This window comes from Thermothelomyces thermophilus, chromosome 4 (assembly GCF_000226095.1).
Source record: "Thermothelomyces thermophilus ATCC 42464 chromosome 4, complete sequence".
In the NCBI taxonomy this organism is placed as follows: Eukaryota; Fungi; Ascomycota; class Sordariomycetes; order Sordariales; family Chaetomiaceae; genus Thermothelomyces; species Thermothelomyces thermophilus.
In genome coordinates, this window is record NC_016475.1 from 4073375 (window position 1) to 4087219 (window position 13845).

The 13845-nt window shown below is 55.7% G+C and overlaps 6 protein-coding genes and 1 non-coding gene across 7 annotated transcripts; 5 read left to right on the plus strand and 2 right to left on the minus strand.

The window, feature by feature from the left end:
* Positions 1-261: 261 nt before the first annotated feature.
* Positions 262-2393, plus strand: MYCTH_2307590 (uncharacterized protein). The gene is made up of 6 exons (XM_003664556.1): positions 262-532; positions 609-920; positions 974-1500; positions 1553-1874; positions 1925-2064; positions 2141-2393. Exons 1-6 carry the CDS (start codon positions 355-357, stop codon positions 2378-2380), a joined length of 1719 nt encoding a protein of 572 aa, XP_003664604.1. The 5' UTR covers positions 262-354; the 3' UTR covers positions 2381-2393.
* Positions 2394-3532: 1139 nt separating this feature from the next.
* On the plus strand, positions 3533-3604 carry MYCTH_t116. The gene has a single exon. It is a non-coding gene; the product is annotated as a tRNA-Asp (tRNA).
* A 1047-nt stretch (positions 3605-4651) lies between these two features.
* MYCTH_68753 (uncharacterized protein) lies at positions 4652-6060 on the minus strand. Its single transcript, XM_003664557.1, has 2 exons — positions 5162-6060; positions 4652-5086 (listed from the first exon to the last, which is right to left on the minus strand). Exons 1-2 carry the CDS (start codon positions 5766-5768, stop codon positions 4869-4871), a joined length of 825 nt encoding a protein of 274 aa, XP_003664605.1. The 5' UTR covers positions 5769-6060; the 3' UTR covers positions 4652-4868.
* A 2266-nt stretch (positions 6061-8326) lies between these two features.
* On the plus strand, positions 8327-10394 carry MYCTH_116157 (glycoside hydrolase family 7 protein). Its single transcript, XM_003664558.1, has 2 exons — positions 8327-9375; positions 9469-10394. Exons 1-2 carry the CDS (start codon positions 8770-8772, stop codon positions 10231-10233), a joined length of 1371 nt encoding a protein of 456 aa, XP_003664606.1. The 5' UTR covers positions 8327-8769; the 3' UTR covers positions 10234-10394.
* Positions 10395-10814: 420 nt separating this feature from the next.
* MYCTH_2307597 (uncharacterized protein) lies at positions 10815-11960 on the minus strand. Its single transcript, XM_003664559.1, has 2 exons — positions 11465-11960; positions 10815-11398 (listed from the first exon to the last, which is right to left on the minus strand). Exons 1-2 carry the CDS (start codon positions 11811-11813, stop codon positions 10920-10922), a joined length of 828 nt encoding a protein of 275 aa, XP_003664607.1. The 5' UTR covers positions 11814-11960; the 3' UTR covers positions 10815-10919.
* Positions 11961-12098: 138 nt separating this feature from the next.
* Positions 12099-12749, plus strand: MYCTH_2307599 (uncharacterized protein). Its single transcript, XM_003664560.1, has 3 exons — positions 12099-12327; positions 12384-12430; positions 12484-12749. The coding sequence occupies exons 1-3, from the start codon at positions 12211-12213 to the stop codon at positions 12491-12493; spliced, it is 174 nt and encodes a 57-aa protein (XP_003664608.1). The 5' UTR covers positions 12099-12210; the 3' UTR covers positions 12494-12749.
* Positions 12750-13218: 469 nt separating this feature from the next.
* Positions 13219-13821, plus strand: MYCTH_2128417 (uncharacterized protein; the record flags this gene model as incomplete). Its single annotated transcript, XM_003664561.1, has 1 exon — positions 13219-13821. The coding sequence occupies one exon, from the start codon at positions 13219-13221 to the stop codon at positions 13819-13821; it is 603 nt and encodes a 200-aa protein (XP_003664609.1).
* Positions 13822-13845: the final 24 nt, after the last annotated feature.

Here is a 13845-nt window from a genome sequence, read left to right on the forward strand (position 1 = left end):
AGCGAGGGCCATAATTAGTGTCCGAGAAACGCCAGAAACCTTGCCATCCCAGAGTCTGTTCCGTGGCGGGGCCCGGCTTGCAGTCCGGAAGACACATGCTATCGGCCGATCTCTTCTTCTTCTCCGCTGCCTGCAGCAGGCCCGGCGGCTTCCCTGTTCGGTCCACATTAACCGGACGCTCCCAACTATCGATGGAGCTGGGGCTCGCCCGAGCACTGGGCTACCTTCCGCCGTTGTCGTCCTTCCCACTTGAAATATCCCCCTCTTCTTTTAGCAAGCTGTTGACACCACTCAAGCCCCCCAAAAAAGCTAGAGGCAACCCGTATACCGGTCTTGCAACCCAGCTGGCACGGAATGGCTGCCGACGATGAATCCCGCAGGCGCGAAATCGACAATGGCTCCGATTCAGTAAAACATTTCGAAGAGACAACCCCCCTTGTAAGCACGCAGGCGAAAACTGCGTATGTCACGTCGGGAACGGTAGAGGAGGAGGCATGGAAGCCCTCTGCGGGCTTCTGGTGGATAGAAACAGGTACGGAGGAACCGAGACAAGGAAATGTGATACACACCTAGAGTCGTGCCGATGATACTGACCCCATGCACAACAGCACTCTGGGCCAATGTGTTTCTATCCGGCTTCGACGGGACCATCACGGCCTCGACCTATGCCGCCATCGGTTCCGAGTTCGACGCCGCCAACAATGCCGCGTGGTTGACAACGTCGTACCTGGTCACCAGCACGGCGTTCCAGCCGCTATACGGCCGGTTTTCCGACATGTTCGGGCGTCGGATCTGCTTCTTCATATCGACGGTGACATTCATGATTGGCTGCTTCGGTTGCTCGGTAGCCGATAGTATGTTGATGCTCGACATTATGCGGGCCCTGACCGGCTTCGGAGGCGGAGGGCTCATCACGATGGGTGAGTAAAACCGATCTCCATGGCTTCTGGTAGCAGGAGCTGAATGACTGCAGCAACCGTAATCAACTCCGACATGATCCCCTTCAGGAAAAGGGGCATGTATCAGGCCATGCAAAATATTCTCTACGGCCTCGGCGCGGTTCTTGGTGCGTCTCTCGGGGGCTTAATTGCTGAGAGCATCGGGTGGCGGTGGTGTTTCCTGCTACAAGTCCCAGTGTCAGTTGTAGCCCTGGTGGTGGGCTATATTGTCCTGGAGAATCCCCCTCCCATCGTGCCGGTGCCGGATCCCAAACATCCCGTTCTGTGCGCCCTGCGGCGGCTGGATTTCCTAGGTGCTCTCGTTCTCGTGCTTGCCTTGGTAGCGCAGCTCATGGGCTTGAGTCTGGGTGGCAATGATCTTCCTTGGGGCAGCCCGATCGTAATCGGCTCGCTCGTCGGAAGTGTTGTGCTGCTACTCATGTTCCTGGGTACCGAGGCCACAACCAAAGCGGTCCCCATAATCCCGCTGCGGATGTTGCATGGCTGGCAGCCGACGGCGGTACAGCTGACAAACGTATTTTCCGGCATGGCCGCATACGCCGTGAGTGATTGTCCCGTCTCTTCGTACTGGGCATCCCGCTGACGCTCTCTAGTACATGTTCATGGTCCCTCTGTATTTCCAGGCCGTTCGCGGGGACTCTCCGTCCGAAGCTGGTCTGCGTCTCATGATCCCTGCGGCGGCAAGTCCAATCGGTGGCGTAGTTGCGGGCTCGTTGATGCACCGTGGCTATCCGCTGTGCCTGAACGTCCGCCTCGGCACGGCTACGATGCTGCTTGGCAATCTGCTCGCGGTGATGATGGGCACGAGGGGGAATTGGTGGATCGACTTCGTCTATCTGCTGCCTGCGAATTTGGGGCTCGGCATAACCAACCCGAGCGTGCTTTTCAGCTTCGTTTCGCTCTTTGAACACAGCGGTAGGTTGGGCACGGAGCTACGAATGGATAGAATGACTGACCTTGAAAAGAGCAAGCGGTCGCGACGTCAACCGTATACCTGATTCGATCCATGGGCAGTATTTATGGCGTTACTGTGACCTCCGCCATTGTCCAGAATGTCTTGTTGGCCAGGTTGCCAGGCACGCTGGGAGATGCGGCTACAGAAGAGGTGTGGTCTCCAGGACGACTTGACGTTTTTCGCAGTCTGAGAGTCGTAATTACTGACTGCCGAGTTCACGGGACAGCTTGTTGAGAAACTGCGCCAGTCGCTCTTCTCGATTGGCGAGCTGCCTCCATCCCTGCAAGCGGCGGTTCGAGCGCTGTACTGTGATGCATTAAGGATAGCGTTTGCTGCATCGAGTGCCTTTGCTCTATTGTCCTTTTTGTTCTCGTTGGCACACAAGACCGGGCCGCTTGAGAGAAAACGGCCGGCGGAGGAGAGTTGTGAGGAAGATGCAGATGGGAAGGATGCTGACGAGTGCTAAAATGCTGCAATGGATGGTGAATGGTTTAAGAAAACTGAATAGAGTAGGCTAAAGAAGGATGGGTTGGTGTTTGGTTTGGAGTGGTAAGAGAGATTTCATGAGAAAAGGCAGGATTCAGTTGGAGAAGGGTCCGCTGGGAGGTCCTTTCATTGCTCGACTCTTTCGTCAGCCACCCCGTGAATGGCGTGCGAGCCAACTTCCCCCACTCGGCACTCTTTTTAGCTGTTCGATCAGGCGCCCGAGACAAAACCCCAAGAATCATTGCCTTTTTCAGCCATTTCTTCGAAGTTTAAAATGCAAGTCCCCGAGTCCTTTCGGCGACTGTCCTTACCTTCCCTTGTTGGGCCGGAACGGGAAGAAGAAACCCAATAGACACTTTTCTTATTAATACCTCAATTCATCCAAATATGTAATTACCTCTGCTTGCTTACGAACACAACAACCGTCAAGTCAGGTTTACATCTGCTAACCGTCTTCTTCCAAAACAGTTGCTATGCATAGGCAAGCCCTGCTGCCTTACTGTTTCACGTGTTAAAGTAGTAAGGGATAATGCTGGGCGCACTAGGTTTCTGTGACACTCCGTACAAACATAGGAAGTCTTCGTTTTTCCTATTTCCCATTGTGCTCTAAGTTCGGCACCCGATATCTGAGGCAGCTCCACTTCGGGATGCTTCGCAAATCCTGGCGCGCAAACTTAACCGGATCTGTTTCAAGACGCATTAGCGCATCGTGTTCATTATCTAGGAAGTTCTTTGATTCACGGTTCCAACCCGCTCTCTTCAGCCGCAACCTCGACGGTATGGCCAGTCTCAAATCTAGATTTAGTACATCTTGTTAGCTGCGGAGCCGTTCCGCGGTGAGCAGCCATTCGTCGGGCCGACAGTAAGGCCGTGAATCATCCGGTTAAGAGGGGAATCACAGCCCGGAGAAGATTGTACCAGGTTGGATCAATACTCAAGAGACCCAAAACAGGGCCGTGATGGAGAATTCCCGGACAGATGGTGTGTTTGAAGTGGGATTTCATGGCTGGCTTCCACGTCCGATCCTCTAGACCCGCACTCACATCATGGCAAGTCATTCAAAGAGCCCTTTTCCCTGTCTCAGCCCCACAACGCCCGACCCTGTCTATCGCAAGTGTCCACACTTTGCCCGTCTTCCATAGTATAGTGGTCAGTATGCGAGCTTGTCACGCTCGAGACCCGGGTTCAATTCCCGGTGGGAGAGATATTGAGTTGGTCATGTCTCGCCGACCCGAAGAGGAGCGAACACTGTCGGGTAGCCATTTTGGTAGAGTCGTATGCGGGTGAATTTTCTGGTAGGTATTAGGAAGTGCCCAAGTCGGTGGTGGGCGGTAAGTAATGATCAATCAAGGCGCCGCTTGGGTGATAGCCTGTTGTCGTCGGAAGTTGTTCGGACTTGTGAGTTAACGCACTCTCTCACTTTGGCGATCAGATCAAAAGTCTCTGGCAAGTAGTTAGCACGGAGGTCGAGATTGGTGACACGCTGAGCGGCATTGTAGTTCAGTTTTGAGAACAGAAACCCGCAGCCCTTGGCTCAAGTATTTAAAAGTATGGTCAGATTTGGGTCGCTTTGATGTTGATGGTGCAGTGACATCACCGTCTGGCCCGTTGTACTGGTTTGGTGGGGAGATCAACGTCACAACATCATCCTCTGCACAAAAGAGCTTTACACAAATTCATTCAGGAAGGTTCTCTAGGCAATGTTCAATGTTCCCCTTGAATCTGAGATTCCAGTTGGTTTTCGTATTGTTGAATTGTGGAGGGTGGAGGGTGGGGGACTCTCCCTTCTGTGCCATTCCTGCGAAGAGGTTTGTTTCGTATTCTTGTTGTCAAAACGAATCGGGTACAAAATGAGGCGATGGATCTCACCAAACTCGGACAGTAATGCCCGCTATTGGTCAGTGTGATGGGCACCTATGCGGGATAAAATATGTAATTACCCCGACTGTGGTCTGTGGTATACGCTTCGCGTGCCTCGTATCGAGGCCCACAGTGGGCATGAAGCTTCGCTCGTAGCAATGGATAGGCTCGATACGCCGAGTGCGAGGGTACCTATACGCAATCATCATCTAGTTATCGGAGCCATCGTAGCCATCGTAGCCATGTATCGTAGCCTGCCAAGATAGCGATTTACATCTCATATAATTACTTCGTACGAAGTAGCGACTTACAGTTTTAGCCACACCTCTGTGGCGAATGCACCGTAATTGCGTGCAATATAGAGAGAACGAGCGCCGCGGGAGGCCAGAAGTGTGGGATCTAATTAGAGGCTCACTCAATTGAAGCATCAGCAATGCCATGATTACCACCAGTCCTTTATTGCGTGACCTCAAAATCAAAGAACAAAAAACATGGTTTCAAAAAGTGTACATGGACGGTGTATCATGTATGTGCGAAGAAAACGTTATTGCCGTTTCTCTTCCTCCGTTCTTCCCTCTCGTTTTATCCGCTGTACACCGTCACGTCGCTCACAGCTCCTCTTTTCCGGCACTCTTGGTATCTTTGGTCTTCTCCGTCTGCTCGGCCGCCTGCACACCCTCCTTGAGCTTGAGTACCTGCGCCTTGATCGTAAACTCGATCTCGCGCTGGAGGGGCGACGAGCCGGGGCTGCTGTGGTCGACGGGGTACGCCACCACGCCCCCGTCGACGAGCTCGGCGCTGTATTTGGACAGGTCGGCGAGTTGTTCTGGCAGACAGAAAGGATAAAGCATTAGCGTCAGCCGAAAAAAAAGGGGGAGATTTGAAGACAAAACAAACTTACCCTCGCACTCGCTCCCCTCAGCCACCCAGAGGGGCAGGTGCTCGTAGATGGCGCCGGGTGCGAACAGGGCGACCCGACGGTCATCCTTGGCGCGCCACTCGGCGCTGACGGGGACCTCGTCGGGTACCTTGATGGTTTTCATGACGCGGGTGCCGGGGGCCGGGCGCGGGTAGACGGCGAAGAGGCCTTTTCCGGGCCCGTTGGTGCGCTCCTGGTGCTCGATCCACTCGCGCACGCGCAGCGGCATGGTCTCGTAGTCCATGATGAGCAGCTTGCGGTCGTAGCCGTGCGGGTCGACGCCGTCCCAGCTGCCCGGGTACTCGCGCGACGCGAAGACGGACTTGAGCGCGTCCCGGTAGGCCAGCAGCCCGCCGCGCGAATGCTCCAGCGACAGGTCGTCCAGAGGGTGTTCCGCCGCCCGGAACCGGCCCGTCGCCTCGCACGCCGCCGTGAACTCCTCGTGCCGCGGCGAGCTGAACGGGTCCGGCCACTTCCAGTTCTTCATCTTCTCGGCGATCCCGTGCAGCCGCGGGATCGGACCCGCGGGGCCAATGGCTGCCGCCGTGGAGGCCAGGAAGGCGGTCGCGACGAAGGAGTCGAGCTTCATGGCGCCGTCTTCTCTTCTTTCTTTTCTTTTCTTTTCTTTTCTTTTGTTCTTTTCTGATCAGCGTTCTTCGTGTCCTCGGGCCGGTCGACGGTTTGCCGGAAGATCGCAACAAACTCCGAACGGTGTAGGACGGTTCCCGAAACGCTGCGCCTGGGCCCGTGAACAGTCAACGGTAAGAGGTCAGCGGTCCACCAGAGCGGCAGCAGGGAGAGAGTAGAGTGGGGAGAATGGGGTATCTCGCGAGAGAGATGAAAGGGAGGGAGGAGGAGGAATAGGAGATAGCAGGAGAGAGAAAGTTGGAAACGGGATCCATTGTCGTTCTCAAAATGGCCCCGACCAGCTAGTAAAAATACGTCGATCCGTGCGACTCGCCGTTCAAAGTTGTCGTGTTGTCCTCCGGAATGCCCTTCCCGAATTGCCAGATTGGAGTAGCTCGGGCCAGGGTCCGGATTGGGACGAACACTTAGTACGCAGCACTCTGGATCCAGGGCCCGAACTTGCCTCGAATCCCCGCACCCTTTTCTCTGCGGGGAACCTCATGGGCTGCGGGTGGCTGCGGGTGGCTGCGGGGAAGACCCGGGGTCAGGTCAGGGAAACGCAACCTCGGGGTTAGGGTTCAAACTGTGCAGGATTCGCACACCTGGGAGTACGAACTACTGTAAATAACAGAAAAAAGTGAGAGTAGTAAAGCATAATTAGTCACAGTCTAAACTTTTCATCGTCACAGAATGACACGAAAAAGGTTCCCTTGCTTTATCCGGTTTGCACGGCTTGCGACTCAGGCACGCTAGTCTCCTTCGAGAAGCTTAATGAACAAAGAGAAAAGAAGGGAGATAATTTAGACATATCATGTTGCAATATTGGAGCTCAGCTTTTGCAAGATATAAACCGGCCTAGTGTACCTCTACGGGTTCCAACACCGTACATGTGGGGGAGGAGGTGCCCAGCTAGATGACCACTACCTTAGGTACCCTGGCTCTGCTTATTTTCGCGCGATTGTGTGCAGAAGTAGATCCGTACGCTGGATCTTCTTTCAGAAATTGCGCACCAACGCCGCGGCACCCCGTTTCCAAGGACCTATGCAGGATTTATCAATTGGCAGCGGAGCGGATTCGGGCAGAAGAGGGAGCTCTGACCTAGGCACCGGCAAGGTCTCCCAACTGACAGGCCTCGCTATGATAGCAGTTTTTTTGCTTATAATAAGCACTGACATCCCCAGGACCCCTACTGTAAATGGGTTAAACCGCTAAGTAATTACCTGAGACAACACGTGTAGCTCGCCACAACTGCACGACTGTCTGGCCAAGAGCCATCTGATTTGTGAGGGACCATGCTTTAGACTTAAACGCCAAACTAGCACTCAAAGGCCGAACCAACCCCATGGCTAAAACGCCCTTCATATGTTTCGTATGGCTCTTGGGACTTTCATGCCATGTAAATCCTCAATTTCTTACTCGCATGATGAAGTAAGTACATGATCCTAACCCGTGGTGTCGGGAGTGTACAGAACCAAGCATTCAGCACTTGCTTAGCAAACAGATCGGAGCAAAAGTTCAGGGACAACAGTTCCATAGCTCCCAGACAGCTTCTACTTTACTCGTTGCAATCCAGATACCTGCTTTGAGCCTGGTGGCACTCCGGTCCAGAACCTAGAGCAAATGCACAATCTATATGTAGTAAGGCATATGGACATGAAACATGCCCCCCTTGCTTACCCCCCTGTCTTACGCAGACGAAGTCGTCCACCGACTGCCGGGCCAAGAGGCTGATCGGCTCGCTAGCTATGCCCTTCGCAGCCTTCTGTCCCCGCAACCGTCCAACGGTTATTCCGGACGTGGGAATTCGGGTCGTCAATTTCCGCCGACCGGCTTAGCCGTCTTGGCCGCCCGGGCCCGCTGCAACGCTGTTGGCCCTGGAAAGCTGCTACACCTCTTCCAGCATTATTAATCCTAGTGCGATACATGCCCCACTTTTTTCAACTCTTTTGCAAGCCACTTACACAATTATCACACCATGTCACTCTCCTAAGAACTTTCTATATAAAGGTACTTACAGATAAAATCCCCAGGTTGACAGCCCTTTCGAGCATAAGAATCCAGGTCCTATAGTGGCCGGCTCGAAGCCCAGATTTGAGCCCTATTGAGAATAACTATATGGCACTGGATGAAGGATTGGCTTGAACATCGCTACGATGTTTAATCGCTGAGCCTTACAGGGCTTCGACTGGCTGTTCTGGAGGCGTGGGAGGCAGTCCCCCCCGAGTTTCTTCAGTGCCTGGCACACTCAATGCCTCGACGGCTAGCAAAAACCAGGGGGGAGAGACTGGGTATTGATACTTCTGTATTATAGAAATTTGTATTGGGTTGGTTGTACCTAGACTTCTTGGCTACTTTTCTGATTTGCGTTAGTTGTGGGGCATGTATCGCACTAGGATTAATAATGCTGGAAGAGGTGTAGAGATGTTGCGTCGCATGGCCACCGAGATCCGGCCTGGCGTCGTGCCTTGCAGCTCGCACGATGCGCGCGACGATGCGGGACACCCCTCCCCCCTCCCCCCTCCCCCCTACATTAGGAGGGGATCCGGGGCCGCTGCCCGTTTTCCGTCTTGGTATTCCCGGCTGACACAACGGTTCTCCAGAGTGATAACCGAGGCACACCAGTAGCAGTCCACGATGGCACGGCAGGGGATACATTCCGCCCGGAACAACCCAAGATCTGGGAATCCCAGTGACGACCCCGGGGTCCTCCGGGGTCCCCCGATTTCGTCTGAACCGACGAACTGGAAGGAGGCGAGCCTTGGAACGATGGGGGATATGATATATATTAAGATGCAACATTCTCTCCCTCCCTCCTCTCTTTCTCCCTCCCCCCCTCTCTCCTCCTCTTCCCCTCCTCCCCGCCGTTCTCTCTCCATGAGCCTCAATTCTTGCTCCGAGCGCGGTGTATTTCCCCCACGAGGAATTGACAAAAGAAAAAGAAAAAGACAAGACTCTCGAGAACGATGGGTCGCGGCGCTGCTTTCCTAGGCCTCGCCTCGCTCCTCGTGGGCGCGGCCAAGGCCCAGACGCCCGGCGAGGGCGAGGAGGTGCACCCGCAGATCACGACGTACCGCTGCACCAAGGCGGACGGGTGCGAGGAGAAGACCAACTACATCGTGCTGGACGCCCTATCGCACCCGGTCCACCAGGTCGACAACCCGTACAACTGCGGCGACTGGGGCCAGAAGCCCAACGAGACGGCCTGCCCGGACCTCGAGTCGTGCGCCAGGAACTGCATCATGGACCCGGTCTCGGACTACGGCCGGCACGGGGTCTCGACCGACGGCACCTCGCTGCGCCTCAAGCAGCTAGTCGGCGGCAACGTCGTCAGCCCGCGCGTCTACCTGCTCGACGAGACCAAGGAGCGCTACGAGATGCTCAAGCTGACCGGCAACGAGTTCACCTTTGACGTCGACGCCACCAAGCTGCCCTGCGGCATGAACAGCGCCCTCTACCTCTCCGAGATGGACGCCACCGGCGCCCGGAGCGAGCTCAACCCGGGCGGCGCCACCTTTGGCACCGGCTACTGCGACGCCCAGTGCTACGTCACCCCCTTCATCAACGGCCTCGTACGTATTCTCCTATTAATCTTGTTTCTTTTTTCCTTTTCTTTTTTTGATATAATAGAATTAAGAAGAACTCGGTGGGCTGACATGACACAGGGCAACATCGAGGGCAAGGGCGCGTGCTGCAACGAGATGGATATCTGGGAGGCCAACGCGCGGGCGCAGCACATCGCGCCGCACCCGTGCAGCAAGGCGGGGCCGTACCTGTGCGAGGGCGCCGAGTGCGAGTTCGACGGCGTGTGCGACAAGAACGGCTGCGCCTGGAACCCGTACCGGGTCAACGTGACGGACTACTACGGCGAGGGCGCCGAGTTCAGGGTGGACACGACCCGGCCCTTCTCGGTCGTCACGCAGTTCCGCGCCGGCGGCGACGCGGGGGGCGGCAAGCTCGAGAGCATCTACCGGCTCTTCGTCCAGGACGGCAGGGTGATCGAGTCGTACGTCGTCGACAAGCCCGGCCTGCCCCCGACGGACCGCATGACGGACGAGTTCTGCGCCGCCACCGGCGCCGCCCGCTTCACGGAGCTCGGCGCCATGGAGGCCATGGGCGACGCCCTGACGCGCGGCATGGTCCTCGCCCTCAGCATCTGGTGGAGCGAGGGCGACAACATGAACTGGCTCGACTCGGGCGAGGCCGGCCCCTGCGACCCGGACGAGGGCAACCCGTCCAACATCATCCGCGTCCAGCCCGACCCGGAGGTCGTCTTCAGCAACCTGCGCTGGGGCGAGATCGGCTCAACCTACGAGTCCGCCGTCGACGGGCCCGTCGGCAAGGGCAAGGGCAAGGGCAAGGGCAAGGCTCCCGCCGGCGACGGCAACGGGAAGGAGAAGAGCAATGGCAAGCGCTTCAGGAGGTTCTGAGCAACCTTGATATTATTTTTTTCTTTCTTTCCTTCACCAGTTAATTAGTTGCCTTTGATTAGAAAGAGAGAGAGAAAACAAAGGGGAGTAGTAATTAGACCACGATGCTGCATATAGAACAGATCTGTAGTGTAGACGTGTGTATGTTACATGATAACCCGTCTCACCCTCGCAAGGTCTTGGTTAGCTGCCGCTGCCCCGGAACTAGTGAGTGCGAACAGTGACTGTAGAAGCCGTGTTCATCTCACGCACACCCGCCCCTTAATTATCCGAAAGCCTGAAAAGTGGTTCACCATGCGAAGGACATGCCAAATTCGCGGCCAACGCGTCGCATTGAACAACGATTGAGGTGATATTTCACGGTCGCATCTCGTAGATCTGTCCGGTAAAAGGCATATTGAACCGTTGACTATCGTCGTTGAGATTTGAAATGGTTTATTAATATCAAAATTGACGAAGTCGTGGTAGGTTGAAGCAGCTACCTTAGGTTCGAAAACCCCGGCGTAGGTTCCGAAACCACTCCAAGTAGGTGTTTCAAAGCTAAGACATCCTGCTCGGAGCAATCCAATCCTATAACCAATGTTGCACCAACGGGCCGGCTGATTCCCCACAGGTTAAGTGTGTTTGATCGTTTGTTTCCTCGGGAAACGCATATGAACGCTGGCACCGGTTGAACAAGGTTGTCTCTATTCTGCCGACATCTCAGTGTCTGCTATACCTGACTCCCCCATCGTGTCCCCTAGCTTGACCAGCGTGTTCTCGTAGACCCTAGCCACATCCATGTACAGACTCTCCTTATCGTCCCAAGCACTGTCATTAAACCCGCCGGGCCCTTCGGTTCCGCTCTCCTCCGTCTCGTCCGCCGGCACCTCCTGGACGTTCCCGGGGCGCCGCTTGCTCATGACATCAACAACCACAACGCGGGCATTCTGGACCGTGCTCTTGCACCGGACCATATCCGTCCGGGTCATCCCGCTCCGAAGCCCGTTCTCAAACCCGGGAAGGGGCTCGTGGCTCTCGATGTCCTCTCCCGAGAGCAAGCTGGCAAAGCAGTGGTCAAGCTTGTGCAAAATATCAAACGCTGCTGTTTCAGAGGGCGGGAAGCCAGTCATCCAGGTGTTGAATTCACTGGCAATGTTGAGGAGGGAGGGTATTTGTAAGTTTGCTGAAGGAGTAAGTAAACAAGCACCCAATCTCCTCTCGGATGTCAGGGTGGCCGGGGTTCACCTACGGGTTCCGGACAGCCACACAATGCGGATTACTTCGTTCAGGTCCTTACACAGCTCGTCCAGCGAGTTGTAGCCCTCCACCTCCTCCTCGTCCATCATCTGGTCATCCACCTTGTCGCCGAGTGAGGCCGCGCCGACTTTCTTGACAAACCGCCGCGTGATGTGGGCCATGCGGTCCGAGATAAAATTCCGCACCTGATCCTCTTTGGCAGAGCCGGGGCGTAGGGCGCGCGAACGCGGGTGCGGTAGGCCAACAGGTCTTGTGCTGACCGTAGACGCCGTCGGCGCCGGTGACGGCAGTGATTGAGGCAGAAATCCGCCGGCGGCGGGAGAGGTTGCGTTCTCAGCCATGTTCGGATTCTGGTGTTTGTGGTTTTATGAAGCGATCACAGATACATTGCATGGTCGTAAGTAGAGACAAAACGGAATGCCGAGACCTGAATATAGCTTCAGGCGCGCCAAGTCAGCAATGGAAGTAACGATGTTGCTCAGGTTGTGTTGTGGTGGGGTTGGTGGTGCAACAACGCTGGCTTGCTGGCAAGGGTGGCGGGGCCGCTTGCTTATCTTATCATTTGCCCCATTGAGTCCGTGCCAAGGCCCCGGCCGGGGCAGTTGGCCCGGGCATCCGTGCGTCACCCGAAATTTTGGTTTCGTAGCAACCTCCCAAGTCAAACATCGATAAGTTCAAAACTTCTCCATCGATTCGCATCCAGCAGCGCAAGATCGTCCACGACACATCACAATCACGATGGCTCCTAAGCGTCTCGGTGGCTCGCGCCGCTCCTACAACCCAATTACCGGCCTCTACAACGCCTTCTTTGTCTCCGAGAACGCCCCCATTGTTCGCAGTGTCGCTGCTTTTGGGGTTCGTCGCAACCCTTCCTGTTGATCGTCTGTTTCTTTGACTGACAGGTTCAATAGGTTGCCGTCACCTTCCTCGCCAGCGGCTTTGCCGGGGCCATCCTTTGGTTCGTCACACTTGCACGTTTTTCGCCTGTACAGCTTTGCTGACTGATCCCAGCCCGGAGTAATTGACCGACCATCCAACGATCACGGAGATCGAAACGCGCGAAAACAAGAAGTACATCAAAAATCCGGATGAACGCTTGTATAAGAAGTCGAATATAATCTGTACGATATGGGGGAAACGGATCGATTGCTCGGTTGCGGATATCACCGAACAACTCCAAGGGCGGCGTTTGGCGGATACACTCAATGCTAATAATACACGATACCTTGCTCCTTTGCCCCGTTCATTGCTTGCGGGCGTGCTTTGTGATTCCTCCAGGATGCTCACATGGGGTTCACGGGTATACCTATTATGGATGTCTGCTTGTTCGACCCCGATGTTGCGATTCGCGCCATGTAAGGATTCTGCGCATTTCTCATTTCATGAACGATGAAGGCAGGAGGACTTGAGAAACTTCTTTTCGCACCCAGATATCATCGAGTTCAGCAGATACTAGCAGCTCTTGTGTTCTGTCGAATTCCTGAGCGTTCTTTATTCGATTGTTGACGTTGACTACGAACAATGGGCGCCTTCAGAGGTTCAATGTCGACGCGTGGGCTCCCACGGCTGTTCGTCGCACGGCCGAACAGCTTCATTTGTCGCCATCGGTTAGCCAAAGGGATATTTAAAGTTCATCTCATCCGCCTCTATTGCGTATTGCGGCACTCAGAGCGACGCAAAAAGCCACATTAGGAACCCAACCGAGCTCTAACCTTCGTAGTCGCACGCCATAACTAACCATTCACCATGCCTTCTGCCAACACCAACAACCATCGCCGCAGCACCTCCCGCGGCAACCCCCCTCTGCCCCCTCCCCCTCTCACCGCGGCCTCGTCAGTCTACTCACAACAGTCCAACGCCGCCTCCGTCCCTGTGTCCCGCCCCCGTCCCACCTCGTCAGCCTTCTTCCACCCCACGGCCACCTCCAACCCCTCCCTCAATCGTCTCACCGCCCGCCAGTCCGGCGTCGGTATCGACCAGAACCGAGAAGACGGCGCCGCCTACGCGCACGCCCCGGGCAGCAGCACCCCCGGCAAGTCCGGTAATAAGCCCTCCTCCCCACGCTCGTCGTCGTCGTCTTCGACTTCCCTCCGGAACCAGGTCCTCCGCGTCGACGCCGCCTCCATGCCCGCGGGAGCCAAGGTGGGGCTCTGGCTGATGGGGACGACGCCGCGGAGGATGGAGAAGGCGGCGCGGCAGCAGCAGGAGAGGCGGGCGCGGGAGCGGGAGGAGAAGCGGGCCCGGGGAGCGGCGAAGAACATGAGGAGGAGCAAGAGCGAGGACGGGAGCGGCGGGGACGGCCGGTTGGGCGAGGAGTGGGAGAGGACGCTTGAGGGGGAGGGAGAGTGAGGGTGAGATTTGAGCGGAGGGGTG